The 27,616-nt window shown below is 40.0% G+C and overlaps 1 protein-coding gene across 1 annotated transcript; it reads right to left on the bottom strand.

Moving 5' to 3' along the window:
• On the bottom strand, window positions 1-27,303 carry LOC141333012 (uncharacterized). Its single transcript, XM_073837962.1, has 6 exons — window positions 27,201-27,303; window positions 26,649-26,679; window positions 21,983-22,150; window positions 17,777-17,950; window positions 714-760; window positions 1-554 (listed from the first exon to the last, which is right to left on the bottom strand). Exons 1-6 carry the CDS (start codon window positions 27,301-27,303, stop codon window positions 1-3), a joined length of 1,077 nt encoding a protein of 358 aa, XP_073694063.1.
• Between the last annotated feature and the right edge of the window lie 313 nt (window positions 27,304-27,616).

Genomic DNA, 27,616 nt, shown 5'->3' with positions numbered 1-27,616 from the left:
TCAACACAGTGAAACTGATGATCCAGAATAATAAAACCCAAACCCAAACCCAGCATAGAGCGGCTGAGTGAATGTGGTGTGGACTGTGTGGATGAGGCTCATTGTGTCAGAGACACTGTAGAAGAACAGAGTTCCTGCTCCGTGATCCACATACACTCCTACTCTATAGACACCTTTCACTCCTATTCTACTGATGATGGGCTTCACAGGGAGATCAGTCTTTATGTTATTGTGTGTGAATGAGTATCTGTCAGGAGAGCAGATCAAACTCCAGGACTGATCATTAGATCCAAACAAACACTCATGACCCAGTCTCTTCCTGCTGATGCTCTTATATGACACTGATATATACACACCTCCGCTCCACTCAATCTCCCAGTTACTGCGTCCACACACACTCTCTCTACACAACACCTGAGGATATACACGATCAAATCTGTCTGGATGATCAGGATACGACTGATACTCTGTCACATATGTCACCTTTCTGTTCTCCTCAGACAGAATGAGGTAATTGTTTGCTGTGTTTGGATCCAGTGTGAGAAAACAGGTATCTGAACACAAGAACAGAGACATTTATTACAACAACAATCACTACAGCTGTGTGTGTGTGTGTGTGTGTGTGTGTGTGTGTGTGTGTGTGTGTGTGTGTGTGTGTGTGTGTGTGTGTGTGTGTTATATATGTGTGTGTGAGAGAGAGAGTTTATACGTACATTTCTTTATTCCTGCTGTAATCCTGGATTCTCCTCCATGATCCACACTACAAAACACACACAGAGACACATTCAGTCATTTATTAAACTGTCGCTATGCAGTTGCTAGGGTACTTGGGTGGTTGCAATGATGTGAGTAGTTGCTATGTTGTTGTTGTTAAGGCACTAAATGGGGTTGCTAGGGTGCTTCCCTTCTATGGAGACTCATTAAAACTCTATCTCTCTATCTTTCTAAACCATTTTAACAATACGCTAATCATGAAAATCCTAGTAACTTGTTAATCATGCTAGAAACATGCTAGTGACTTGCTAATCATGCTAGAATCATGCCAGTGCACATGTATGAGACTATGTTTCTCTCATCACATGTACACTGTAAATCTCCACTATGTCTTTTGACCAATGAATAGAATGAAATGAGTTATTTAAAACATACATTTCAGTCAGGGAAAATAGTTTAACTCTAGTCAACTTGGAGTTTGTCTTGACAAACTTGGAAAATAGACAAAACAGTAAAAGGTAAGAAGCATTATTTTAGAAAAGGGAATACTAATGTAGTGCATGGAGCCCATCAGACATGAAATAACTTGTTATATTCCTTAAATAACTTTGCGATTAACACCTATTTGCTATTAGCCAGACCTGGTTACTATCCAACTCATCCCCCACCATCAAGATAAGACTCTTTACAGCCTACAGGAATGCAGGGAGATACACCCTCCTTATTCAGACATACAGTCCCACATACAGTTATATAGAAATGTACACGTACCAATGTGTTACCTTTTCTTATATTGCTGTTTCTGTTATGTATGTCTGTCTCAAACATTAATCCGCAATAGGTGAATTATTGTGCATGCTAAGACTCTCACATTTAGAAGCACTCATTCAACCGAGATGATACATAGATCATGTTTGGTGTCTATGAGCTGCATTTATGATCTCCTAAATGTTAATATTTGTTGCATCTTAATAACTCCTTGCTTGTTAGGTATTATTGAACTTTTGGAAGTTTTGTGGCGAAACAACCAATCAGCTTCCACATGCAAAACACCATGGTGGAATACAAAGACTTTCAATCTTCCCTTCAAAACTCAGATCAACCGGATTGGACAAGATCCAACTGTGGGCGTGAACGACCTAGAGGTTTAAAAGTCACGCACCTCTTCTTCTCCCTCTCTCTTCCCTTCTCCTCGACTCGGACACACGTCATCCTGCACCTCCCCATATCCATGGGGGAGGGGCGGCTCACCTAGCATTGAAGATGAGGCCTAACGAACGTCCTGCAACCATGCTTTGAAAAGCCATGCGGCCTACTCACCCTTCTTCGAAGCCATGCGGCCTAACAACTCTCAAGGAACTGGAAAAGGACTTTCTGAACTGAGCACATACAGAACCAATGCACAACAACAAGAGCTTGCAAGTATCCGTTCTTTCTACAAACGTATATAGCTGCGTTTAAGGCGTTTTATGAAAAACGATTTCAGGTTGTTCAGAACCGTTCATTCCTGTACCATGCAACTCTCTCTCTCTCTCTCTCTCTCTCATACTCTCTCTCACGTGTTCTCTGTCTATTTGTGTTTTATGTACGTTTGTCTAGGTGCGATCGTTTGTAAGTAGAATAGTTTAATAAACAACCATATATTCACATATAATGATTCTCTGTGTTGAATGCTTACATTACAATAGTCACTTAAACTATTTCGATCTTATATTGCTACCTTAAGCCCTATTTTATTCAATTGTTTTAACTCTGTTCTGATAAGTAAAACACGTTGCCGTGACGACGAGCCGACGTAAGAGTAATCGATATCACTGAAGAATTTGCTGGACAAAGAAACAAGTCGATATCATCATTACTGTTACTAATCAGAAACTGCAAAATGCTTATATTTACTGATGATTATTATACACATTTTCCTGTGAGTTAAACTACTTTCCCTGACTGAAATGTATGTTTTAAATAACTCATTCCATTCTATTCATTGGTCAAAAGACCTGGTGGAGATTTACTGTGTACATGTGATGAGAGAAGCATAGTCTCATACATGTGCACACACATATTGATCATTTTAAATTCTTTGAGCTAACAAAGATCTTACACTAATATTATAGACACAGACCTGTAGCGGAACTAACTTTACCCTGCACTGATGTAATTTCAGATTTTAGTGAAATAGGCCGCGTCCAAGACACACAGCAAATACAAAATAAAAAGTTAAAATATACTCCCTACTAAACTGACACAGTTGTAAATAAGTTACTTTAAAAATGTGAAAGTCCTCATTTGTTTTGAAAACTGCCTTGGATTGGTGTGTTTTACCAGTGTTTTTTCAGTTTACCATGTTTGTATCCTCCTGCTCACGGGACTGTAATTTCATGAAGAAAACATGGAAATAAATTGTTTTATCTTGCAAAGATATGCCTTCTTCCTCTTCACATTTTTATGAAAATGGATACAGTACTGTATTTTCTGGATTATAAATCATGTTTTTATCATCTGAAACATGCTGTGATTTCAAGGCGAGTTATAAAGCAATCAAGGCCAAGTACAAACTGCACACATTAGAATTGGTGACGAATGAGAAAGGGCAACTGAGTTTGTATTGTGCATTTTCCTGCAACCTCGCCGCTAGTTTCAGTTTCTATTTAAATATTTAGGCTGAACATTTATAATAAATGTTTACAGTGAATTTATGTTTGTTTCTTACTTATATTTTCATTCTTTTTTCTGTTCTGAACACTGCTAAATTTACAGGATTTTTTTTGTGGAATGAAGGGAATTTCTAATGCTTTTAAACATTTAGTTTATTTTACATTATTTCTAAATGAAGCGATGAATTGCGTCTTATACTTTAATCGTACAATAATGTAACTTATCTGTGTGTCATAAAGTGCTCATGAATAAATTTGACAAGAAATTGTACAATAACTGCCATGAATATACAAGATGCAGTACAGTAGTAAGTTATTTTGCTTCACATCAGAACTACAGTATATTCTTTGGTTTTTGTCATTGTGATGAATGATTGAGGCAATGTGGCCTTTGTATTACCTTATATTTCTACTCCTGGAAAATTTCATGATCCTAGTCACCCTGGTGTGCTACAAAATGGAAATATAAATGAAAATATACTTTAGAGATAATTTACTTTATAATAATTTCTAAAGGGTAATTGTGACCATTGTGTATTAGATATAATTATTTATTTCACAATGTGATTTTTATTAGATATTAGATTTTTTGAAATATTGTATTATTTTGACAGAAATAAAATAAACGAATCAATTATACTTGCACAATTACATTTGTAGAAGGCACATACTTTGTTGTCAAAATGAGCCTAAAATGCAAAATAACAATCTTCATTAGGGATAGAAAAGATCAATGTCCAAAAGCAAACATAACATTTGGAAAGTTGTCATTTCTGTACTCACAGTTTGTGAAAATGTTAAATACAGTTTTTGTAAAGCCATAATTGTACAATAGTATTGTTTTGATATGTTTGCTATTTCCAATAGTGTGATTAGGTATATTTTTCATGGCGTGATTTTTTTGGTGAATTATATATATATAAAAAAAATACTAGGGTAAATCAGATCCTCAAACATGACTGTAATTATTAACTAATATATAGAACCCACAACAATTAATAAACAACAGCATAAGCTACAAAAATATATTGTCCCCGTTTTTTAATTTGTAGATGATCACAAATAAATGAGATTTCTGTGATATTTTGCCCACTGAACTAGGAAATGTCCCCGGTTTTAATATCAGAAATCTGGTCACTTTAACGTTCAGTCCCTTACACAGATCACACACACATTCAGCAACACAGAAACTTCAGCGCTGACCCGCCATTTTATCAATAAAATAGGTTTACTGCTGAAGAGCTGCATTATCTTTCTCATCAAAGAGTTAGTAATATCAAAGTTTTAGAAGTCAAAATTGATTCTGAAAGGCCACATATAGATTTTTTTTATATTTATTTACACAAGCATTAAACATAAGATTTACGTTAATCTTATTACTAGTCTAATCCACTAGGTGTCATCCCCTTATTTACCTTGCGCTATGTTACAACGGAGAGTCTGTTATTCATTCATTGCTTAAAATGGTGGATTCAGGTGCATTCCCGAAATCAACCACACCTTCACATAAAAAGTCAGAGGTATGGAAGCCAGTGTTTCCCACTCATTAACTAGAGTGTGGCGGCCAGCTACAGTCTAATCTGTCCCGCCACAGTTTCAATATAAACCAAAAATATATTCATACATATATGAAACTACCTAATGTAGCCAAAGCACAATAAACTCATTTAACTTCTTCCAATGCCCATATTTACAAAATATAGACTTCTGGGAATCCATACTCTGGTCTCTAAAGACTAAGTCAATCATTTTAATTCAAAAAGCATCCAAAATGTTCTAGTGTTGCTAGAGGAGGAGTACAGTGAGAAGTGCCTGGTTCCCACAGTGACGTTCAGTGCTAGTAAAGCTCTTCTGTAGGGATGTATGAGTGCTGAAGGTGTGAGGGACTTTATTAATGCTGTGATTCACACACCACTGTGTGATGTAATACAAAAAACTGAAACTAAAGATGCTACCCTCCCATCATTCCCTGCATTATTGGGAATTTTTTTCAGCATGACAATGAAGATATTCATTCTCCCAAGGTTAAAATGCTTCAGTAGACATGTATTTCACTCAATCCTAATTCTCTTGAGCGGTTGTGAAGGATTCTGTAGAGATGAGCTGAGCAAAACTCCCCATTAAAGACCAGGGCATTTAAGGAGCTTGTCCTCCAAGAGTTAAACAGGACAGAGGTGAACATTTGTCATGAACTTGTACACTTAGTGCCAGGAAGGGTCAGAGCACTATACTAAAAGTTCTGTAGGACATACTACGTACTAGATTATTATACATTTTCTGAATTAAATCTAGGGTGTACTCATTTCTGCAATGCTAATTTACTTACTTGTTTTTTTATTAAGTATATGTTTAATACATAAATTTTGCTATCTTTCCATGAACTATATCAGTGATCATTAAGAAAATACATCTTTAATATTTATTCAGAGGGGGTGTACTCATTACATACAGTGTACTCAGTACACTGTATGTACGTACAGTATGTCACAAAAGTAAGTACACCCCTCACATTTCAGCAACCATTTTAGTAAATCTTCTCAAGGGACAATACTATAGAAATGAAACTTGGACATGTTTTAGAGTACACTGTTAGACATTTCAAAGGGTTTTTACAGTAACTTACTGGCAACACTGTTGCCAGTAAGTTACTGTAATTAGAATTTACAGTACCCAACTTTATTTCAGTTTACAGTAAGGTACTGTAGTAATGTACTGCCATATATTATTGTAATTCACTGTTTTGTGTATAGATTTAATTAAATTTTATAATTTTATATAGAATTAATTTTATACTACTGATATTCAATTCAAACAGACACAATTATTCCAAAATATCACATTCTTTATTTAAACATTGCATATATAACACTGAAACACAGAAAAAAATATTCCAATGCTGGAACACTGCATCTTCACTCTTTCTCCCATCAAATGGCATTCCAGGTGCTGCTCCAAAACATAGGTCACCTTTGCTCACCGTCCACTTTGTTACACAGAGAAATTTGTTCCCTAAAAAAAAAAGAAAAAAAGAAATTACACATTTGTAAAAGACAAACCCCCATATGCAATACACAAACCTCTCAAAATCATAGTGAAGTTATTCTCTTACCATGAATTATTAGTCCCAGCGTGGGTAACCTGCCCTTGTCCTCTGTGATGCTTCATTTGAGTTGCCTTTAAACACACACAAAATGCAGTAAATATTAAATTCAATTTAAAAAAGGCAGCTTCATAAAACTTTTGTTTAACCTAACGTTAGTTAACATACGATTTTGTATTCTCAACTATAGGCTACTGCTGAACATTAAATAACACCTGAACAAAATTTCACATTAGCTAACTTACTGTTAATATAAGATTATGCTTTGCGCGTTAAAATAATTTAATTTGGTAATTTAATAAGCTGACAGCGTCGTTTGTTAATTGAAAGTACAGCGCAGTTTACCGTGGTAAAGTTTATGTACCATAATGTTGACGAGTAAATGTTACTAGGTTAAACTGTTGGGCAAAAATCTGACAAACCACACACAAACAGACATACAAATAACAAATATATATATATTTTACCTTGCTTGCTTGTAAGGTGCGTCAATACACAGCGCAGATGCTCTTCGGAACTCTCCCGCTCGCGGGTTCCATCCCCGGGGGAAACCCCCGGCTCTGCCCCGCTGGTTCCGTGTCCTCAGACGCGAGCAGCGCGACGCGACAAAAGACCGTATAGAAACCATTATAATTCGTGAAACTATCCACAATAGATGCAGGACAGTAAACTGATGCCCCAGTATATTTTTAAAGGTTCAGTAGTACTCTAAATACGCTGTTCCACTCGCACTGTCTCTAAAACGAAGGATAAACTCCTGTGGCGAAAAATCCTGTCAGTCCAAATGTAAGAAATGAGGAAAATAATTATCTCAATGGAGTGGCGCCAAAGAGGTCGTTACCACAAATACAGTAGTATACCTCAATTTTTAAAAATACAGTTAGTCTCTGTATGTGGTGTTTGACGTCACAGAAAATTCCCATGATGCAAAGGGAATTACAGTTATTTACTTTAAAGGGAATTTGCTGTTTTATACTGGGTGATATACAGTAAAAAACTGTAGAAATTACAGAAATGTCTAACAGTGTAGTCAATGTGCAGCTTGTGTAGCAGTATAGTGTAACGCGGGACTCAACGACAGAGTTGAAGATCCAAATGCAAGCTTTATTACACAGATCGTAGTCAAGACAGGCAGGGTCAAACACCAGCAAACAGGAACAAACAGGGTAATCTAATAGCGTAATCCAAAAATACAGGCGAGGGTCGAAATCCAACAGAGCAGTCCAAAGTAACAAAATAACAAGACAAGGAAACAAGGCAAAACTATGGCTATGACTATGAAACAAAACAAAACAATGGCAATGAAAACAACGAGGCAAAGAAAACAAGGATAAACGCTTGGTAGAGTCCGCAACAGCAAAACAATACTTCGCAACCTCCTGTTTGGCATGGCCTTCTTTATATGGCATAGGGTATTTATATAGGGTCATGAAGCAGAGGTGGGCCTGGACCGTGAAGCAATGGCATAAAGTGAAGCTCTGGAGGACCTGGGCCATGGAGCAATGGCAGACCTGAATCATGAAGCAGAGGTGGGCCTGGACCATGAAGCAATGGCAGACAGTGAAGCTCTGGAGGACCTGGGCCATGGAGCAATGGCAGACCTGGATCATGAAGCAGAGGTGGCCCTGGACCATGAAGAAATGGCAGACAGTGAAGCTCTGGAGGAGCAGGCAGAGCAGGAAGCCTTGGCATTGCAGGCAGAGCAGGAGGCCATGGTAGATCAGGGAGCTTGGGTACTACCCCCTTTTGAGGATCTGCAGCAGGAGCTGCCTCCTCAGGGGGTTCCGCCGTGGACGCCGCCTCCATAAGAGGCATTGGCGCAGCGGACATGTCGACAGACGAGGCCTCCATGATGCAGTGTGCAGCCCACGCACTCAAAATGGCCACTGCCATCACAGGTAGTGCAGTGGGATGCCCAATGGGCTTGAGGGTGTGAGGCTTGGAAGCGTCGGCTCTGCGTGGCTTGCTTGGCTTGGGAGCATCGGCTCTGCGTGGCTTGCTTGGCTTGGGAGCGTCGGCTCTGCGTGGCTTGGGTGCGAAGGCTCTGTGTGGCTTGGGTGCGAAGGCTCTGCGTGGCTTGGGAGCGAAGGCTCTGCGTGGCTTTGGATGCCTGCAGCCTGCACTGACATCAGTCACACTGGCGATCGAGACATGCCGTGGCTCTGGCAGGTCAGACAAGGCATGGCGTGGATCTGGACTTGGGCGAGACGTGACTTGGCTTTGGGGAAGAAGCTGTGACGTTACTTGACCTTGAAGGAATGACTGTGACTTTATTTGGCTTGGCTGGAACAGCTGTGACTAGACTTGATGTTGAAGGAGCGGCTGTGACTTGACTTGATGATGGAGGAGCAGCTGTGACTTGACTTGGCTTTGAGGGAACAGCTTTGACTTGGCTTGGCCTAGAAGGAATGGTTGTAACTTGACTGGACGTTGGAGGAGCAGCTGTGACTTGACTTGGCTTTGAAGGAACAGCTGTGACTTGACTTGACCTTGCTGAAACAGCTGGGGCTTGACTTCACTGAAGCAGATGTGGCTTGGCTTGACTTAACTGGAACAGCTGCGACTTGACTTTGTTGGAGCAGCTGTGACTTGATGTGATTCAGGAGCTGCTGTGGTGTCTTGATTTGACTTTGGATGTAAAACTGTGTCTTGACTTGACTCTAAAGGAACAGCAGCTGTGACGGGACTTGACTTTGCAGGAACAGCAGGTGTGACGTGACATAACTTTGGAGGAACAGCAGCTGGTGCAGGTTTAGGAGAAGCAGACATGACGTTAACAGGATGTGGCCTGGCAGCCGTGACGCTAGCAGGCGCTGGCTTGGCGGACGTGAATCTAGCGGACACTGGCTTGGTAGATGCTGTGACGTAAGGTGGCTGTGGCCTGGTAGATGCCGTGACATAAGGTAACTGTGGCTTGACAGACATGGCGTGATCTAGTTCTGGAGCAGCAGACTTGATGTGGGCTGGTTCTGGCATCAGGACTGTGGCTTGTCGTGGTGGCCATCTTGGCCGGGGACTCTGGCGTGGCGGCCATCTTGTGAGCTGACTCTGGAAGGGCGGCCATCTTGTGAGCAGGCCCTGGAGCAGCAGGCATGGTGTGAGGCGGCTGTGGCTTGACAGATGTGATGAGAGTAGGTTGTGGTTTGGTAGATGTGACGTAAGAAGGCTGTGGCTTGGCAGTAGGCATGGGCCGGTATAAGATTCTGACGGTATGATAACCTTGGATAAAAATATCACGGTTTCACGGTATCACAGTATTGTAATTACTGCTCTACAATGTTAAATTTAAATGTCTGGGTAAAAAAACAATTTTATTTTTTTTAACTGAACACAGTATATTTTATTTTAGGAAACATATAGAACATTTTGTAACATGGAACATCAGGCAAAATAATTAAAATAAATAATTGAATCTTCTTAATTAACCCTCCTGTTATCCTTGGGGTCAATTTGACCCCATTCAATGTTTAACGTATGTACATATATAATTGACTTTTTTTTTTGCTTCAGATTGAATGACTTTTCCTAATTTAATGGGGAAAACTTGGTAAACATAAAACTAACATGATATTATTTGTTCAATGCCCTGTACACATTTTTGTTACATCAGTGTTCTTTGGGGTCAATTTGACCCCAGGTTCTTTTAGCTGTATAAAACATAAGAAATATAAAAAATTTACACACATTTGTTTTGGGTGATATTGAGGTCACTATAACATGCTATGATTTTATAATATGCACTATAATTTTATATGCTAAGTATAATAAAAATAAAAAATAAAACTAACACAACCATACCTGTAGTATTGCGAGAACCACTGTCAGTTGAATTGCTCTCTCAATCAAAAATGGCCTCTACGCAAAGGTTTTCTGTCAGTGAGATTTTGTCACAGGTGTTTGACAGTGAAAGTGGGGGGGTGTTTCAGAGTGTTGTTAAGTAGTCAACAAAGACATCAATTACCTGACACTAACCTTTTAGCAAAAAAATATCATATTCTAGAGGTTTTAAATTTGGGGTCAAATTGACCCCAGTGGGAAAAAGGTGTTAGCGGATTTTAGGGTAACAGGAGGGTTAAATTTAATTTCAGTCACTTGTGTGAGCCTAAGCCTGCAGCTCAACAATAATAAACAAAATAAAATTTTCAAAAACAAATCCTTCTTAATAGAAAAAATGCAATCACAAATCAAAGCAAAAATATGACCATTAGTGACAGTTCCAAAAATAAACAAACACTCAAAGACATGTCAGAGCCAGTGAGTTTTTTTTTTAATGTTAAAGGTGCACTATGTAATATTTAATATGATCTCTAGACAGAGGTGCAATAACTGTTTTCAGGGGTGCATAAAAACCTTAATGAACCATTATGATTTTATTAACTTAGAATTATCAGCTTGCGAAAAAAAACACTGACACAATGATGAACAAGTAACAATAATATTCACAATAACAAAGTTTTATTAAATGATTAAGTAAATATAATTCCTTAAATTACGTTTTAAAAGAAATATCACTATTTGTTGCAGTCAAAAAAGGTGAGATTTTAATCCTGTATGGTCTTCCATAGTTCTGTAAAGGGAGGGTTGAGCGGTGGACTGCTGCAATTTACAAACTCGCCACTAGATGCCGCAAAAACCTACACACTGCACCTTTAACGTAGCAGAAGGCTTAAAAGCAAAGACGTGATTTCACTTTAACTTAATTTGTTTTACTAATGTTCAGTCACAGAAACGTAAGGTTAGTACATATAGTCTGCTATTCCCCACTCTGTGTTGTGGGGGTTCACCTCCTTTGGCCATCCTGAACTTATATTACTGCTGAGTGACGAGTCTCACAGACACGCGCCTGCAGCACTAACCGGTGGAGGAGGGGCTGCATTGTATTCGCTACGCACACACACAACCTAGTAGCGAGTCCTGCGCTTTCACTTTGACAACACAGAAAATGAACATATCGTAGGAACGGTATAAATTTTTTGTTTGCGGTTTTGAAACCGTGACTTTTTCAAACCGCGGTAAACCTTGAAACCGGTTATCATCCCATGCCTACTTGGCAGGCGTGACGTGAGCAGGCTTTGGAGCAGCAGGCATGACGTTCCAGACATAACAGATGGGATGTGTAAATGTTCTGGTGGTGTTGGTACTGTGGGATTGTGGGGTTCCTCACCCACAACTCCCACAGTAAATGGTGAACCAGCCAACCGGAGTGCACAGTCAATATACTGTTCTAGTGTGGCAGCATCTTTTATCTGGCATGAGATGGTATAAATAGTCCTTAAGTCCATTACAAAAGATCCCTTTAAGGGCAACATCATTGAAATCCACCAAGCCACAAAGTCCACAAAATTCCTCCACATAATGCTCTAAGGGTCGGTTACCTTGTCGGAGACGAATGAGGGAAACTGCTGGTTTCATGGTTGATCTGTGTAGAAAGCTGCTGGATCTGTGGTAGGCGAAGTATTCTGTAACGTGGGACTCGACAACAGCGTTGAAGATCCAAATGCAAGCTTTATTACACAGATCGTAGTCAAGACAGGCAGGGTCAAACACCAGCAAACAGCGTAATCCAAAAATACAGGCGAGGGTCGAAATCCAACAGGGCAGTCCAAAGTAACAAAATAACAAGACAAAGAAACAAGGCAAAACTATGGCTATGGCTATGACTATGAAACAAAACAAAACAAAGCAATGGCAATGGCAATGAAAACAACAAGGCAAAGAAAACAAGGATAAACGCTTGGTAGAGTCCACAACAGCAAAACAATACTTCGCAACTTCCGGTTCGGCATGACCTTCTTTATATGGATGCCAAACAGGAAATAACCAGAGAAGCAGCAGAGGGAGCAGTAACAGTCAGAGTTGAGTAGGGGCTCCCTCTGCTGGCCTGGCGTTACATATAGATTCACTGTCCTCTGAAAATATCTCAACATACAGCCATTATTGTCAAAATAGATGGAAACAAAAGTGAGTACACCCTAAGTGAACTTGTCCAAAGTGTTAATATATTGTGTTAGCACAATATACATACTGGTGCATTGCGTAAATGAAACATTGCGTAAGTAGATGTGTTGGGGAATTTGGCTATTAACTGAACATATTAACTATATTCTGCTAAAATGAACGAAATGATTTTAAAATAGATTTCTCCATTTTGATGAACGAGATTCAAAGATCCGAGTCAGGCATCAAAATCCAGGCATCATTGGTAATATTGTTTTAGTGATTATGCAAACAAAAAGTAATTTTATTTTAATTTAAATATAAAACTTGGTGAAGTGATTTATGTGTCAGTACTTTTTGAACTTTCCAGCTGTCACGTCCACACACAAAAGGAGAGGGTGAGTATCTTTCGTGATATTTATTAACAGACGTGCACACTTCAAACAGGTGAAAACAGGTGAGTATTGACTTCGGTATACGAGTCTTCAAACACAGTCCGACAGGTAAATACCAGTTCATTGACAAACGTCAGCAAGAGCAAAAGTCACTTCCCTTAAAGAGGATAATTTGTGTTCACAGGTTCACACACACATGCAGTCCGTAAGGAGCACAGGAGAATCGACAGGAGGGGGAGAAGATCCACAGAGAGGTGTCCATGTAACTTTGATTCCAGCCGGTGAGTGAATGGCAGAGGTGAGTATTTAAAGGGAGTGGTGATTGCTGGTGCAGGTGACGGTAATTAGAGCTCTGGTGTTTGTTCACGGGCGTGGTGCAGTGGGGATTGGCTGGTTGATGAAGGATCGCAGTGATTGGGACTGAGGGAACGTGCTGAGGGTGTGACATTATCTCCTCCTGTGATGGAAACACCAGGGAGGGGGGGCGGGCGCCCTGGAGGCCGTTCCGGGGCAGGACCTTGCTGGGTTGGGAAGGCCTCCAGGGCGGAACAGGAAGCCATGGCGGGTCAGGCGGCCACGGCCGGACAGGCCGTTCGGGTGGCCATGGCGGGTCAGGCGGCCACGGCTGGACAGGCAGTTGGGGTGGCCCTGGTAGGTCAGGCGGCCATGGCCGGACAGGCAGTTTGGGTGGCCCTGGTAGGTCAGGCGGCCATGGCCGGATAGGCAGTTCAGGTGGCCATGGCTGGGCAGCCCCCGTGGCCTTGGTCTCAGTCCTCGGCCCGGCCACGTTGGCCAGGAGTATATGGCGCCCCCCCAAAATTTTCTTTGGGGAATTCAGGGGTTTGGAGGGACCGTTTGGCAGAGTGGGCTCTGAAAGGCTGGACAGGACCAGCGGAGGCTCTGGATGGTTGGACGGGACCAGCTGAGGCTCTGGATCGCTGGACAGGACCTGCTGAGGCTCTGGATGGCTGGACGGGACCAGCTGAGGCTCTGGACGGCTGGACGGGACCAGCGAAGGCTCTGGAAGGCTGGATTGCACCAGCGGAGACTCTGGAGGACTGGACGTAACCAGCGAAGGCTCTGGAAGGCTGGATTGCACCAGCGGAGGCTCTGGAGGACTGGACGTAACCAGTGAAGGTTCAGGACGGCTGGACGGAACCAGCGAAGGCTCTGGAAGGCTCTGGACGGCGCTCTTGAGGAGCGGGCTCTGGACGGCGCTCTTGAGGAGCAGGCTCTGGACGGCGCTCTTGAGGAGCGGGCTCTGGACGGCGCTCTTGAGGAGCGGGCTCTGGACGGCGCTCTTGAGGAGCGGGCTCTGGACGGCGCTCTTGAGGAGCGGGGTCTGGACGGCGCTCTTGAGGAGCGGGCTCTGGACGGCTGGACGACCCCAGCGGAGATTCAGGAGGGCTGGGCGTCTCCAGCGGAGACACTGAAGGAGCTAGCTCTGGGCGAGCGGTCACTGGAGGGCGCTCTGGCGGCGCGGTCACTGGAGGGCGCTCTGGCGGCGCGGTCACTGGAGGGCTGGGCGGAACCAGCGGAGATTCAGAAGAGAGGATTGGAGCCGTGAACTCCATAGGGAGAGCCATATCCATAATGTCAATTTCACCCCTCTTGGCTGGAGACTCAGGAACATCGGTCATCTTGGCCGGGAAAACAGGAACATCGGCCATCTTGACAGGGAACTCAGGAATATCGGCCATCCTGGCCGGGAAAACAGGAACAGCGGCCATCTTGGCCGGAAAATCAGGAACTGCGGCCATCTTGGCCGGGAATCAGGTTTGGCGGCCATCTTGTGAGCTGGCGTGGCGGCCCGTACTGACCTCAATGGTGGGTCTAGCACGCTGGCCATCAAGATTGGCCATGATGTTGGAGGGCTGGCCGCGAGCTCCGGGCTGGCGAGGAGGGAGGAGCTATTGGTGAGGTATGTGGGGAGTCCAGGCGAGGAGTGAGCCGGTGAGACGTGCTGGGTTTCGTAGAGGGCTGGACGAGGAAACTTACCATCACTCTTTATTTCTTTAACCTCGATACTAGAGCCATTTATATAAAGAGTGAGGTTGATTAGTTCAATCAAGGAGAAATCACATATGGGGGAGGTGCATCGGATTGTTTCCTCATCCAGTCCCAACCGAAACACCACAGCAAGAGTGACGTCGGGCCAGCTCACCCGATGGGAGAGCTCAAGGAATTCCTCCACATACCTCTCCAATGTCTGCCCACCTTGCCGTAGCCCCCATAGCCTGTCCTCAGCCTCAGACATTTTTAATGGGTCGGGAGAGACATCGGTGAATGCTGCGTTCGCCTCCATGAGTGAGCTGAAGGAATTTCTTTTTTGTGGGCTGGAATCCTGTCACGTCCACACACAAAAGGAGAGGGTGAGTATCTTTCGTGATATTTATTAACAGACGTGCACACTTCAAACAGGTGAAAACAGGTGAGTATTGACTTCGGTATACGAGTCTTCAAACACAGTCCGACAGGTAAATACCAGTTCATTGACAAACGTCAGCAAGAGCAAAAGTCACTTCCCTTAAAGAGGATAATTTGTGTTCACAGGTTCACACACATGCAGTCCGTAAGGAGCACAGGAGAATCGACAGGAGGGGGAGAAGATCCACAGAGAGGTGTCCATGTAACTTTGATTCCAGCCGGTGAGTGAATGGCAGAGGTGAGTATTTAAAGGGAGTGGTGATTGCTGGTGCAGGTGACGGTAATTAGAGCTCTGGTGATTGTTCACGGGCGTGGTGCAGTGGGGATTGGCTGGTTGATGAAGGATCGCAGTGATTGGGACTGAGGGAACGTGCTGAGGGTGTGACACCAGCACATTTCAACAATACCGTGATAATACTGATAACCGTGATCATTTTCGTCATCAAAATTATCTTAACTTCCTATCACTAACTCTCACCCACATGGACTTTTTTTTTTGGTCAGTACTGTTTTGTTAGAGTTTCACTGTTGGGTCTTCAACATATGTGTCATGGTTGTGTTGCTTCATTGTGTTTGGATTTACTTTGTTCAGATTATTAAAGACAAACATGAAAAATATATGCCTAGAAAGCGTAATAATGTGTCTTTGATCTTCACTGTGTATATCTTTGATTATACTGTGTTGTAAATAAAATACAAATAATCAGAAACCCCATTATTTTAATCTCCTCATGTTCTTTCTTACCTGCCTCACATTCACAGTCACATTGATGGCTCTTTGGTGGAAGGCCCTTTCTCTCAGTCTCTCAGGTGTGAATCATCAAATATTCATGGGCATTGTCTTTCCCTCCATACCACCTTTCTAACACAAAATGTCTTACAAAAAAATTGATTTTCCTAACCACGCAGAAACGTTGCTTTCTCAAGAACACAAACATGTACATTCATGCTGCTCACATATTATTGGAGCCCAGTTTGTGCTGAAAACAGTGTAATCAGACTTTAATGTGTTTTTAAGATAAACAAAAGAACAAATGTCAGGGCATGTCAAAACGTATCCTGGGCCCCCTTCAGACCTCAGAGGGTTAAAATATAATTTAGTCCTTTGAAGCAAAGTTGAATTTTCAGCATCATTACCCCAGTCTTCAGTGTCACATGATCCTTCAGAAATAATTCTAAAATGCTGATTTATAATCAATGTTGGAAACCACTTAATATTTTTCGGCCATATTATACTTTTTCAGAATACTTCAATGAATAATAATAATAATAATAATAATAATAATAAAAAAATAATAGTGTTTATTCAAAATAAAAATTTTGTTACAATATACACTACCATTCAAAAGTTTTAGGTCAGTACATATTTTCTTTCTTTTTTCTTAATTAATACTTTTATTCAGCAAAGATGTGTTGAAATTGATAAATGATAGTAAAAACTAGGGTATGTAACGATTACCGGTTAGACGATAAATCATGATAAAATTCTCCACGGTTAGTATTACCTTTTCATATTTTAATCATCATTATAACTGTATTTGATTACTGCAATGTGAACAACTGAGGATAAATAAATACTATACAACATAAAGCACAGTTTTATGTAACAGTCTCACTTGTGCACAGCACGCAGAGTAGTTTCGTTTTGTGTGAAAACTGGGAGGTTTAAAAAATGTGCTAAAGAAATTATACAAATTAATATATGAATAAATTAATTATATGAATGTACCGCTGACTGTCTTCAGATTCTATGGCATGTTTTTTTATCTTCAATCCACGTAATACCTAAAGAAGTGTTCTTAATTGCAATACTGCTTTGTCCACGGAGTTCACGGAAACAGCTCTAATTCATCTTTTTCATAAGCACCACCTGCTGTCATAGAATGGATTTACAGAGACTGACATTTACATTCAGCTTGTGTGCAGTTTTTGTCTGACCAAAAAAAAAGCCCTGCTGTAAATTCTGACCAGTTGATGAAAAACAAGCTTATGTGGATTCTTCACATTTACACAAATCAGAAGTTATCTAGAATAATTTATAGAGAAAATAAAATGCATATAAACATTTATAAATCAATTACCATTTTGACTTAACCCTGTTCTTTATTTAAAGGCTGAAATGTGAGGTTTACCTTTTTAATGAACTTCTTCAAAGCTTTATTTGAACATTTACATTAGATATATTTGAACATGCTATTAGATAAACTGTTGTCAGTCGTGTTGTCATTTAAAATCCAGGCATCATTGGTAATATTGTTTTAGTGATTATGCAAACAAAAAGTAATTTTATTTTAATTTAAATATAAAACTTGGTGAAGTGATTTATGTGTCAGTACTTTTTGAACTTTCCAGCACATTTCAACAATACCGTGATAATACTGATAACCGTGATCATTTTGGTAACTATGCAGTCTCTAGCGTCTGTTGCTAGTGCGCCTCTTGAGATCAGGGGAGTGAGGTTTACCAGCAACTATCGCTGGCCTCCGCTACATGTGTATACTGAGAAGTTGAAATAATAAAAAAAACAAAACTCATCTTGGTCAACATACTTAAGTTTGTCCAGTGAGCAGTTTGGATCCTCCAGTTTTTCAGAGAGCCGCTGTACTCCTGATTGTCCTGGGTGATTATAGCTCAGATCCAGCTCTCTCAGGTGTGAGGGGTTTGAACTCAGAGCTGAAGACAAATAACCACAGCCTTTCTTTGTCACCATACAGCCAGACAACCTACAAAAACAACCCCACATAATATTAGTTTGACAACCAGACATTCGATGTTAAGGCCACGTGTCCACCAAAGCATTTTTAGCCAGCTGAAAATGTTATTGGTTAATTGGTTATCTGACTAAAAAGAGACAGTAATGAGGGCTGCGTTTCACCCAAATTATATATTGTATCAACTCTCAGCACCGAGTGTAAGAGCCATAATTTAAATAAATAAATGTAACATTACAGTTAGAAGTGCTTGAGTAGATATTATTTTAATATGTTTAGATTTATGTGTATATCAGTTGCATGCCCCCATGTAAATTCTGTAATGGTTTGCTCTGTTTATTATTGGACTGCAGAGGAACAGGGTTTTTTTTTTTTTGACCAGAGTTTATTTGTTTTGCTTCATTGTACGAGTCAATTCTTTGCCTGAAAGAATATAGAAGCTTATTGTTACAACACCGAGCGCACAGCACATTTTCACAGTGTGAAAAAAACACTCAGCAAAAAAAAAACACTTTTAATATATCTTCTCAAGGGACAATATTATAGAAATGAAACTTGGATATATTTTAAAGTAGTCAATGTGCAGCTTGTATAGCAGTATAGATTTATTGTCCCCTGAAAATTACTCAACATACAGCCATTATTGTCAAAATAGCTTGCAACAAAAGTGAGTACACCCTAGGTGAACTTGTCCAAAGTGTCAATATATTGTGTTAGCACCATTGTTATCTTGCACTGCCTTAATCATCCTGAGCATGGAATTGACCAGAGCTTCACAGGTTGTTGCTGGGATCCTCTTCCACTCCTCTATAATGAAAACACGGAGCTGCTGTATGTTAGACACAAGGTGCTTCTCCACCTTGCGCTTGAGGATGCCCCACAGGTGCTTAATAGGGTTCAGGTCTGGATACATACTTGGCCACTCCATCACCTTCACCTTCCACTTCCTCAGCAAGGCAGTTGTCATCTTGGTGGTGTGTTTGAGATCGTTATCATGTTGAAAAATACTGCTGTTCGGCCTAGTTTCTGGAGGGAAGGGATCATGTTCGGCTTCAGAATGTACAGTACATAATGAAATACATGTTTCCCTTAATGAACTGTAGCTCCCCAGTACCATTAGCACTCATGCAGCCCCAGACCATGATGCTACCACCACCATGCTTGACCGTAGGAAAGACACAATTTTCTTGGTACTCCTCATCAGGGCATCGCCACACATGCTGGACACCTTCTGAACCAAACAAGTTTATCTTAAACTTATCAGACCACAGGACATGGTTATAGTAATTTATGCTCCTGGACAGGTTGTCTTCAGCAAACTGTTTGCAGGCTTTCTTGTGAGCCAGCTTCAAATGAGGCTTCCTTTTGGGACGACACCTATGCAAACCGACTTGTTGCAGTGTGCAGCGTATGGTCTGAGCACTGACAAGCTGACCTTCTACTTCTGCAACCTTTAAAGCAATGCTGGAGGCACTCGTGCATCTGTTTTTTGAAGCCAGGTTCTGCACCTGATGCACAGAACGAGTGCTCAACTTCGTTGATCGACCCTTGCAGGGCCTGTTCCGAATGAACCCATCTTGGAAAACCTCTGTATGACCCTGACCACTGTAGTGTAACTCGGTTTCAGGGTGTTACTGAACCTCTAGTCGCCTTGGCCATCTTTGTGGAGAGCAACAATTCTAATTCTCAAATCCTTAGAGAGTTCTTTGCCATGAGATGCCAAGTTGAACCTACAGTGGTCAGTATGAGAGAATTGTACTTAAATTTTAACTGCTCTATCACAAAATACACAACTTTGTATGGTACTGTCAAGCTGACAAAAACATAAACATGATGAATAGGACATGTGGCTTTGCATGGTTAAACAACATACAATAATAGCTGTATGTTGAGTTATTTTCAGTGGACAGTAAATCTATACTGTTATACAAGCTGCACATTGATTACTATAGAAATGAAACTTGGATATATTTTAGAGTATTTTCCATTGAGAAGATATACTAAACTGGTTGCTGAAATGTGTACTCACCTTTTGTGAGATACTGTATATATATATATATATATATATATATATATATATTATTTGAAAAATTACTTGACCCCCTGCTGATTTTGTACGTTTGCACACTGACAAAGAAATTATCAGTCTATAACTTTAATGGCAGGTTTATTTGAACTGTGAGAGACAAAATAAACAAAACAAACAAAAAAAAAAATCCTGAAAAATGCATTTGAAAAAAGTTATACATTGATTTGCGTTTTAATGAGTGAAATAACATGACAAGTACTTGGTGGCAAAACCCGTTGTTGGCAATCATAGAGGTCAGACATTTCTTGTAGTTGGCCACCAGGGGCCGTATATATAAAGCCCCTCAAAGTAAAATTTAAGTCTTAAGTGTGTCAAAATTCTAAGACTAGGTCTCAGCTCATAAATTATTGAAGAGAGTTGGATTTGTTTTTTTATTTATTTTTTTGTTATTCTGTCTCTTACTGTTCAAATAAACCTACCATTAAATTAAAGACTGATCATTTCTTTGTCAGTGGAAAAATGTACAAAATCAGCAGGGGATCAAATAATTTTTTCCTTCACTGCATATATATTTATATATATATATATATATATACCAGTCATTCTTGAGAGGTGGGACAAAACAGGGTGCAAAATTGAAAAAATTTAAACTTTGTACTCAGACAAAGGAAACTACATTTATGTATCTTATATGTACTAAGCTACTGAGCTATGCTTTGATACAACCTCCCAACTTTTCTCTTTTTTTAAAAAAAATGTGTTTTTTAACTTGGAATGTGTAATATAATTTCAACTTTATTTTTAACAGCTTTTTAGATGTTTTTAACATTTCAAAACACATTCTCATGTTAGTAGACAGATTACACTTTAACATGTGACCAACAATTCCACAACAAATATAAAATATCATAATGAAATATCATCAAAATATTCATCTGACGGAGGTGACAGAACTGACGGAGTTGACACATCTGACGGTGTTGACCAAAACCTGAATTTGTAGTCATTTTAACTATCAAATACATTGAATCAATTAATTACTGTATTAAAACAACCACAACAAACAGTGAGTATGTTATTGTTTATAAAGCTTCTATTCAAGAGTCACATTTAAGTATTTTGATATATTATTGGAACACAAAATCTTACGGTGGTGACATCTGACGGTGTTGACAAATTTGCCATTTCTTTCACAAAACAAATGGAGTTCATGTAGTAGACATTTTGTTTTTTTTCTGTTGATGCTAGAGGCTAATGGAACCTGCTTCAGGAGAATAAAATGGTTTAAAGATTTCAAATAATTTTTCTCACAAATTGGATGTTTGGTGTTGACATATCATAGTTGTGACACACAAAATATTAACATTAGAATTAAAATATTCTAAAACTATAAAACTTAGCAGAGCCTGTGTGACATTGATGTACTCTGCAGAAAAGGACTGTGGCAAGGGGGTCCTTTTAGAGTGATAGCCCCTGATATTCCCTGATTTTATTACATTTTAAGTAATATCTGACGGTGTTGACAAAAAGTGAGGACACACCTTCGAAACCTTAATAAACACACATGTCTGACTGAAAAAACAACCTTGCTTTAATATGAGATATTATTAAGTGTTGCCTTTGATAAAACAAGGTCTTTTTCATCATTATTTTTTTTAATCCATTTTATAGCATATGAATGAATAAACCCTTCTCTGTGGACACACAGTTTTAGATGTAGTGAGAAGACAATAAGTGTCATAGATTTAACATCATAATGAGCAAATGAAATTGAAGGGGATAATTGTGTTAAATACATTCTATTATTAATCCCCATAGCATTTACAATTGAAAATATGTTTTATTTTTAAACCTAATAGCAGTTATAATTGGTGGACATGTTTTGTCCCATGTCTCAAGAATGACTGATATATATATATATATATATATATATATATATATATATATATATATATATATATATATATATATATATATATGCATATATATAATTTTTTTAATGGAAAACCATTTACCTTAGTATCTCCATCTTACAGCTCTTCAGTCCATCAGAAAGAAGCTTTACTCCTGAATCCTGCAGGTCATTATTACTCAGGTCCAGCTCTCTCGTGACACAATTTGTTGATTGAAGAGCTGAAGACAAACTTCGACAGGACTGAGCAGTGAGATTGCACCCACAAAGCCTGTTTAGAGGACAAAACAAACAACATTAATGTGTTTGTCAGGTAGTATTTATAATCTGAGGCATATTTGACTTGCAAAAACCATTGACTGTAGTAATACATTTGGATGGTATGATAAGAGTTACATCAACAAGGAAATACATGATGCAATGTAGTAAAAGAATAAGTAAATTCTAAGAGTTCTTTCTTTATGAAATCAGTAGTTAAGAATAAAATACTTGAGCTGCGTTTTAAAATATTCACAAGTCCTTCTTGTTGTAAATACATGGAAACCAAATTGATTAGCAGTCATTCACAAGGTAATTAAAAGGTTAAAAGAAGAGAAAAGAGAGGAACCCCCAACCCCCGTTTTTTTTGTTTTTGTTTTTGTTTTTTTGGACCAGAATTGTTCTAAGAGTTAACAAAATATTTGGTTTTTGAAACCCCATTAAACCAAATCAGTCTGACTAGACCTGCTGTTTTGATTCTCAAATCAGTGTGACGACACATTGTTTAGGTCCTGTCCATGGCCCCTGACTGACAGTCCTGCATTACCACCATAGTTTCCACCTTCAGCGGGTTGTTTGGTTGTACACTGTTATCTATTTTCTCCATCCTCAATCAGCTAAAATGTCAACAATGTCTCGTAAGCAATCCCAGTCTTCTGTGTTTGGATGTTAAACTGAACATAAGAGTCTATTTTCTCTTAATTTCTCTCTGAGACACTGAGGACACAGTGTATTACTTTTATGTTTGAAGGTAAAGTGCTTCAAAAACCACCTAAATACATTTATGTCTGCACAAATCATTTTCTCCTGACTACTTTGTGGATGAGGGGCAATACAAGGCAGGCTTAGTGCTTAGTTAACGTTTAACAGCATTTGTGTGCATGTGCCATGTTGCTAAAGCATACAGTAGACGTTTTCAGTGTATTTGTGTTGTTCATCCGTTGTTGCAAACGGGCTGTAAAAACTCTACGCAGACATTATTGTATCCATTAATGTATCCAATAACCATTCTGGGATGTCCTGGTTCGTTCTCATAGGTGTTTTTTTGTGATACACACACAAACAGCTCTTTTATAGACACAGCCCAAAATAACATTTTCCACATGTTATGATAAATGAACTGTGGGTATTTTGAGCTGAAACTTCACACACGTTCTTACATTAGACCTTTATTACATCTTGTAAAAAGGGGAATAATAGGTACCTTTTAAAGGAATAAAATAATGATCTGGGAGCCCAATGTTTTCTACAGCCAGCTTACACACCGGAGTACCCCAGGACAAAACCAACTCAAGTGTATGGCCTTGTACTGTATGTGAGTACAGCCCACTACTGACTTAGAAAGGTTAAAAAAATCTTGTACTAGGGGCCTATCTGGACAACAAATATGAATATTAAAATGACCTAGGATAACAAGACTATTACAGTGAGTTATCAAAAATCCCCAAATGAAATCTGTTATATTTGGGAGGTCTGTATAAAAGTGCAAAAATAACAGGCATAGTCAAGTCCACTTTAATTACTTGCACCTTCCTAAAAATAGTAGCAACACCCCCACCCTGACCCACAGTCCTTAGAGAGTTCTGCAAAAGGGTCCAATCACCTTTATTAGGCCAAGTCTTAGTCCAAAAAAAAAAAACTAGGCCATGTGAAGAGATCAGTGTCACACCCCTGGACTGTCTATGTTGGTCTCTCCCAGTGTCTCCCCCCGCTATACTGTGCGTATTGGTTTCTCCCCTCGCTACTGTGATTCCCTATACCTGTCATCGTTAATCAGTGTGTCTTTATAAGTTGGTGTGTTTGCTTAGTTCCTTGTCTGGCATTGTTGTTTTTGGTGTTCTCCTGCGTTTTCTGTACCTCCCTGTGGATTATTAAAGGCTTTCGTTTATATAATGTTGTTGTTTGTCCGTTCCAGTCTGCATCGTGGCAGTCAGATCATTAATTAAAAACATTTTATTAATGATAGACCTGATATTGTAACAAGGCTATCTTTGTTAGAGACTCCAAAACACACTGGAGACACATACTCCAAACACAAACTCCAAACACATACTCCAAAGAAAGAAAATTGTCAAGATTAATCCCCAGTGGAACGGAACAACCAAAACCAAATCAGAGTACCTTACATCCCAATGTCATAGTGTGAAACACTGGAGCACAGTGTGAAAAACACATAACTGTGTTTTTATAAGCTGTCGACCCAAAAAACGAGTGTTTAAAGACACAAATAGTTGTCAGATGTCAGGGTATTTCACGTTGAGCCATTCAGTTGGGTCATTTCTTCGACAAAAGGAAGGTAAGGAAAAGGTGCACTGACATGGATCAATAAAATTTAGTTTCTCAATATATCTCCTCCTTTCAGGGTGGTGAAATAATGGACATGGTTAAAAATAATTAATGTTTACTGCCGCCATTAAATTTCCCTCCTGCAGACGTAGTTCTCAGAGTAATAAGACATGTTGCGCTCTACTTTTGTATTCTTAAACACTCGTTTTTCTTTTAGGTTTAGAACAGCTTATAAAAACGTAGTTCTGTGTTTTTTAGCTTGTTTACTGTTCAACTTGTCACATAGCAGCTTTTAGACATTGTTCTGTTTTTTTTCTATAAGTCAGAAATGACAAGGAGGCTGTAATACAAAGTCATTGGAGAGCGTTGGTTTGTTTCCCCCCCTGACTACAATTCGTTGATTGATCTCTTTAATGGATAATTACTTATAATTTATATATATATATATATATATATATATATATATATATACACACACACACACACACACAGATTTGACACAACTAATTGAAGAGAGCATGATGTTAACAGTTAACAGAGACGTTTTTGTTTACTTACCAAAAGAGGGAAGCACATCATCATCAATTCAGTGGTAAGAAACAAATGTAATGATATCCTAGTTAAATAAAACGTTCTCTTTAGGTTGCGGGAATGTCCCCTAATCTAAACACTGTATTTACGTTAAAACTTTCCTGGCTAACCAACAGGGAAAGTTCTTGGGAACGTTCTGGGAACCAAAAATTGTTAGCTGGGTAATCTCCTGGATCAAGGTAGATAATAAAGGGCAAGTAATTAATAAATGTACAAAATGCATATCTTAAAGCATCTTAATGTTAATACAATTCACAATACTTAATACAAGTACTCTACACTAAGATATCAACAGCTGTTGATATACTGTACCTTTTTTTAAACTGCTTTTCCATTGCTTATTCTAAAATGACTGGAATACTGGCTGACCTAGTGTCTGGATGTTTGGGGTTTCATGAGATGGCAGCTACCAGAGCGGATTCTTCAATGTGAAGACACCAGATTTGTGAATTACAGATTTGTAATTTACATTTTAAGATAAATTAATTTTTATTTTATTTATTAATTTATTTATTGACAAAAACAAGGTTTTTTATTCAACACACATGTACCAGGTAAATGCTGTTTTTAATGTTTTCCAACTGAAAAAAACTACATTCCCATGACAATTATTTGTAACCTATCCATGTTTTTTGTGCAAATACAGGTCCTTCTCAAAAAATTAGCATATTGTGATAAAGTTCATTATTTTCTGTAATGTACTGATAAACATTAGACTTTCATATATTTTAGATTCATTACACACAACTGAAGTAGTACAAGCCTTTTATTGTTTTAATATTGATGATTTTGGCAAACAGCTCATGAAAACATAATAAAAGGCTTGAACTACTTCAGTTGTGTGTAATGAATCTAAAATATATGAAAGTCTAATGTTTATCAGTACATTACAGAAAATAATGAACTTTATCACAATATGCAAATTTTTTGAGAAGGACCTGTATGTGCCTGACACCCTTTTAGGTTGGCTGTTTTGCTGTTGGAGGGCATCAGTTGAGGCCCGTGTTAGGATGCTGTGTTGTACTCTAACCAATGATCCAGCTTCTCAGATGAACTAGGCAGTAGGAGACTGAAAGATCAGCGTGGAGAAAAAAAAAAACTCAATTTACATACAACTAGGCTCCAAGATGTGCATGGTAAGTCAAGGTCAGCTTGGGTCCTTTGGTCTTAAATTCAGTTTGATCAAATTTAATATATTAAAAAATTATCTATTAAAAGTCTTGAATATCTTAAATGGCTGTATCAGGTCTGTTTAAGTTCATGGCAAGTCTGTTAAGTCAAGTCAAGTCTCGTCACTGTGTGGAGTATTGTTTGGATTATGGATTTCTCATCGCTGTAAATAAACTGCACTTGGGTTCTGCACATCTTGCCTTCAGTGGACTAATTGTTACAGAATACACGACCCAAATTATGAACCCAGCAGTTTCACGCCTCCTCTGCCTATGCCAAGGAGACCGGGGAGTACGTTCAGGACTTTTGTGGACTTTGTGACTTAGTGGGTTTTAATGACGTGGCGCTCAAGGACATTTTTAGAGTGGGATTTAATGATCCCTTTCGCTCATAGCTTCCTGGAGGCAAAATACACTGGACTCTTGAGAAATATATCGATCATGCTCTTTCGCTGGCTGACTCACATTTTACTGTAGGGGTTGTGGATAAAGGACCCTGCCACCCCACAATACCCACAACACAAGAGTGCTTTCACGTCCCCACTGTCATGTCTGGTATTGTTCACGTCACTCCTGCCAAGCCACAGCCTGCTCACATCATGTCTGCCAAGCCACAGCCAGCTCACACCAAGCCTGCCGCTCCAGGGCCTGCTCACGCCACGCCTGCACCTGTCATGGCCGCCCTTCCAGAGTCTACACCTGTCATGGCCGCCCTTCCAGAGTCAGCTCACAAGATGGCCACCATCCTTAAACCTGTTCACAAGATGGCCACCCTTCCAAAGTCAGCTCACAAGATGGCCACCATCCCTACGCCTGTTCACAAGATGGCCGCCAAGCCTGTTCACAAGATGGCCGCCACGACAGAGCCAAGCCAATCCACGGTCCCTATGCCAGAGCCACGCCATGTCTCATCTGATCTGCTATGCCACGCCTTGTCTGATCTGCTAGAGCCACGCAACGCCTCTCCTTATCCTCAAGAGCCTCGTCATGACATGTTTGCCAGTGTAATGGACCCACCACTGATGTCAGTGTGAGCTGCTGGCATCCCAGTAATCCATACACCCACTAGCCCAGTGGGCCTCCCTCTATCCACTGCACTGCCTGTGATGGTCATCGCCATTATGAGTGTGTGGGATGCACACTGTGCTCCAGAGGCCATGTCTGTCTACGAGTCTACTTCAGACGCCTCTTCTGTTCACGAGTCTGTTGCGCCAGTGCCTCCAGAGGTGGCAGCACCAGCTGCAGAACCTCCCAAGGAGGCGGCGTACACAGCAGAACCTCCCAAGAGGGTGGCACCCATTTATGAACTTCCTGCTCTGCCTGCTCCGCCAAGGCTTCCTGCTCTGCCTGCACCACCATGGCTTCCTGCTCTGCCTGCACCGCCAAGGCTTCCGCTGCTCCACGGTCTGCCACTGCTCCACGGCCCAGGACCT

The sequence above is a fragment of the Garra rufa genome, chromosome 4 (assembly GCF_049309525.1).
Source record: "Garra rufa chromosome 4, GarRuf1.0, whole genome shotgun sequence".
Taxonomy (NCBI): domain Eukaryota; kingdom Metazoa; phylum Chordata; class Actinopteri; order Cypriniformes; family Cyprinidae; genus Garra; species Garra rufa.
The sequence above is the reverse complement of the archived record's forward strand: the minus strand, read 5'-3'. Positions and strand labels throughout refer to the sequence as shown.